The sequence below is a fragment of the Dreissena polymorpha genome, chromosome 7 (assembly GCF_020536995.1).
Source record: "Dreissena polymorpha isolate Duluth1 chromosome 7, UMN_Dpol_1.0, whole genome shotgun sequence".
Lineage (NCBI taxonomy): Eukaryota > Metazoa > Mollusca > Bivalvia > Myida > Dreissenidae > Dreissena > Dreissena polymorpha.
In genome coordinates, this window is record NC_068361.1 from 73,903,657 (window position 1) to 73,908,113 (window position 4,457).

Here is a 4,457-nt window from a genome sequence, read left to right on the forward strand (position 1 = left end):
ATACTTATTAAAATATCGTTTTATCGTTACTCAGACTCCGTGCCTAATGCAAGCGAATTCAGTAGAGGACATACACACTAGACAGGATAATATGAAGTACAAAGGTTTCCAACTTAAGATAGGTCGTCATAATGCACACGAATAAATAAAATGGCCCTTCAAACAACAAGGGAAATAAACTTTACATACGTCTTAATCGTGAATTATGTCGATAAAATGGCCCATAAAACAACAAGTGCAATACACTTTACATACGTCTTAATCGTGAATTATGTCGATAAAATGGCCCTTCAAACAACAAGGGCAATAGACTTTACATACGTCTTAATCGTGATTTATGTCGATAAAATGGCCCTTCAAACAACAAGGGAAATAAACTTTACATACGTCTTAATCGTGAATTATGTCGATAAAATGGCCCATAAAACAACAAGGGCAATACACTTTACATACGTCTTAATCGTGAATTATGTCGATAAAATGGCCCTTCAAACAACAAGGGCAATAGACTTTACATACGTCTTAATCGTGATTTATGTCGATAAAATGGCCCTTCAAACAACAAGGGCAATAAACTTTACATACGTCTTAATCGTGATATTATGTCGCTGTATTTGTATATATGTTTGAACCTAAATTCAGCGAGAAATTCAAATAGGTAGTTATTGAAACACCATGTATTGCTACTTTGTCTATCGTTCACGGAATCGTCAGTATAAAGACTATGGCATGGGTGAGAAAAAGTGTCTAGGCAACTAATCGTACATACGTCGAAGACACTTTCCCCAAACCGATCGTTTAAAATGTCACAAAATAACTGCAACTTAATGCGAAGTTTTTATTCGAATTACTGTGACCATTAAATGTTTGCAGATTTTTATATGTTCCCGCTGTTCAGACAATCATTTTTTCTTGTCGTGGATATTAATACATGTATATAAGGATTAACCACTAATCCAAACAAATGTATACGATTCAAGAGATGTTCTTACCAATTTGGTCGCCTTCGTGCATGTACTATTTGAAAACCATTGGAACATTCTGATCGAAGTATGTATAAAATATGTATGATCCTCGAAAAAATGCAAGGATGACTTAAATTTAGTTATAAAGACAATGTGTCGTTTGCTTTCGTTTACTTGGACATGTAAACAAATTGTACACGGTTCAGTACTGTACAACTAATTTAGCAAAGCGTGCCCATATGTATTTCTTCGTTTGTGCTGCAGCTCACTCCGGACACACAACGGTCTCATGTTTGAACTGCATCAGCAGCTGCTGCGACTCTGCGCTGATTGGCGCCTCAACCCACGATGAACACAAGCTGATTTCCATCCGCTGCTTTTCTTTATTCACACGCCCTGAATAAATAATAATTATACATATAATAAGAAGAATAATAAGAAGAAGAATTAACAGCGCGTTACCGATCGTTTCACACTAATATACCAAGTTGTCAGCCCTCAATATTTGCCCTCATATTTTCCTGAACCAATTATTTAATAATTTGTCATTTTATAAACATAAATATTTATCAACAAATTCTTACTAGATATATATTTAAATATGCAATTAATATGCATGTGTGCTTGTAAATTAAGTGTAACATGAGGAATATAGAAAACATAAGTACACAACCGTTGTTATTTCCTCTCGGAAATTAGAACATTACCACTCGTAACTTAAACAAAATAAAAAAGAGGTCGAACTTTAAACTGTTAGCATAGATATTTGTCTATGATGTATCCTTAAAAGAAAAACATATATTTAGTTTAATTGACCACAACTTTACTTCCAGCTTAATGGCAAGAGCAACCGAGTTTGCCCCACATGAAAATACACATGTATTCCATAAACATGCACACTCGGGACCATTCGGATTGACGGAATTGTCAGAAAACAGGCGATGCTACGTGAAGTAAGTTTCATTTAAATCCTTAAAAGTCTTCGATCTTGATACCTAACTGAACAAAGAAAGTATGTAATCAGTAATCATCGGTCAGCGCTGTACCTGACAGGATGTATGTCTTCTCCTCTTCTAAATAGACGCCGCACAATGAGCTACTCTCGCTTGTGTATACTCTATCTGTGTTCGCCGCTGACACGTATTGCTTGAAATTGAACTGAAAAAATTGACAAGCACTTGGAGTTTTCATATCAACACCAAATAAGATATTCATAGTGTTTAAAATGCGGTTTACCAACGTCCATGTGGCTTTCGAAAAATATAACGAGATCACAAAGTCAAAATGCATGTTTTAATCATACAGACAGTTTATTTAAACTTATACAACAGTGCATTGTCTCCATACTTTTATGTACACGTTAATTTCTGTCACGTATATAATAATAAAAACATACCATTATATAAGTTAACGAAAATTAAAAATCCAAACACCAGTAAATGCAATCGACGGGTATGTGTTCTATCGAAGGGGCACAGAAATTATTATATAGTATCATTTAGGATCGTTTTCTTGCAACAAAGCTTTTTTGATACATTTACATTCATGAGAAATAACATTTGTCGCATGAAACTACTAACTCGTAAAATTTATATACAGACGGGTTAATAAACGACTAATATATGTTTTTCTGCAATCAGTGTAACAGCTGTATATACACAAAAAATCGAATTCGTATTCTAAATCAACATTATTACAACATAACAAATAACGTTCATTTCGCGGAATGTTATTCTGAGCATATCTGCCTGTTGGGATAGAGAGACTCTTACGACACAAACCGAGCAGACGTCTAGGAAGCAAGTCTAGATATTCAGGGATTTCAATTGAAGCAGAATCCTGCCTTTTGATGCAAGCATTGTGTAATGTTGTCACTTTTGACTCCTCCAAATATCTTCTTTGCATCATGTTGATACAAATGTTTCCATGAAACTTACATAAAAATTATTTTTTATTACACAAAATGTGGTTATTTAGTTGAGCAAAATATAATTAAAGTTATACAAAGCAATATTTGTACAACAATCATTAAATATCCATAAACAAACTATCTATATTTCATTATTTTGACTCCTGACGATTTCAAGCCCAAGGCAATTTGACTTCTAGTTTTGAAAAACTATTGAAATCCCTGTTATTCTTTATAATCCAATGAGGTTTTTCTAACTACAACCATGTCTAATACAGAACTGTTATTCATTTTACCATACCACTTTAAACAGGTAAGCAAGCCAACATTTGAACATAACTATTTACTTTCATACATAATCCAATAATGCTCAACATGTTATTGACATTTGAGACCCAATTTGTATAATCTTAATAGAATAATTCAAAACTCGTGTTTATGGAATCTAATAATTTGATAATTAAGAATTTTAAACAAATATTACATTTTGTGTTATGTTTTCCCGTGTTTTGAAATTAGGTTTAGTAGAATAACGAATACTATTAATTGACGATTAAACTTAATTAAATCAAGTGTTAAGATATAAACTATATTCCACCATTATTTGTCAATTATGTTATGTTAAGAAATATGAAAACAATTGCTTTTAATATGGCTATAATGTCAATTTTTCATAAGAGAGACCACTTTTATATAAATAAATCAGGGCAGTTATACTGGTTTGCGTGAAATATGGTTGATATTGTTTTATAAATCCGAATTTACGATGTGGTATGTTTATTTTCAACATAAGTCATTAGAATATTACAGAAAGTTATAAATGTATAATACACATGACTATATAAAGTATAAATGAATATGTATTCATATATTAATATGAAAGACAATTACCTTGTACGTATTTTCATAGATTGGTCTGTCAATTTTATAGTACAAATCGTAAGGATCCGCCTTTTTTCGATGGGTACTTTTCACTTCGGTCTTGAATACTGAAATACATTATACTTACTAAATTTTTAACTAAATGAATGATTGGTAAGAAATTGTTTACAAAATAGTTGACAGCATTTAACGATTTATAATACCAATATATGAATTTTAGCTATACAATATTACCGTGACCAAATGTTTGAAGCATACTTACTAAAATCTGACTCACAACCCAATTCCAATTTGGTCTTTTCAATGCAACTACAGCATTCACACAGCCCTATAACACTAACACACAGAACACTCAATATTAATGATCTCATTTTCGAGAAATATCTTTATTGCAACGTTGACTACTCTCGATGTGTTGTTTGCAAATGAACGCGTAATATAGCGAGTAATTTCACAATAAACTAGTCAAGATCAGGTTCTAACAGGTTTAGCGACACCCCCTCAGTTGGAGGAAGACACATATGTGCGCATGTCGATAATAATTACTTTGTCGATGTATAATCAATGTCACATATGTTTGCATTTGAAATGATATCTGTTGTTTTCATAGTATGGTGCTCTCAGCATCGCGACTATTTTATTTATTGTGTTGGCATTCGTTAAAATGTGCGAGTTTGATTTTAGAATTGATGTTATGAAAC

The 4,457-nt window shown here is 32.4% G+C and overlaps 1 protein-coding gene across 1 annotated transcript; it reads right to left on the reverse strand.

The window, feature by feature from the left end:
• Positions 1-1,053: 1,053 nt before the first annotated feature.
• On the reverse strand, positions 1,054-4,227 carry LOC127837022 (metalloproteinase inhibitor 3-like). Its single transcript, XM_052363714.1, has 4 exons — positions 4,019-4,227; positions 3,766-3,863; positions 2,012-2,123; positions 1,054-1,361 (listed from the first exon to the last, which is right to left on the reverse strand). Exons 1-4 carry the CDS (start codon positions 4,125-4,127, stop codon positions 1,231-1,233), a joined length of 450 nt encoding a protein of 149 aa, XP_052219674.1. The 5' UTR covers positions 4,128-4,227; the 3' UTR covers positions 1,054-1,230.
• Between the last annotated feature and the right edge of the window lie 230 nt (positions 4,228-4,457).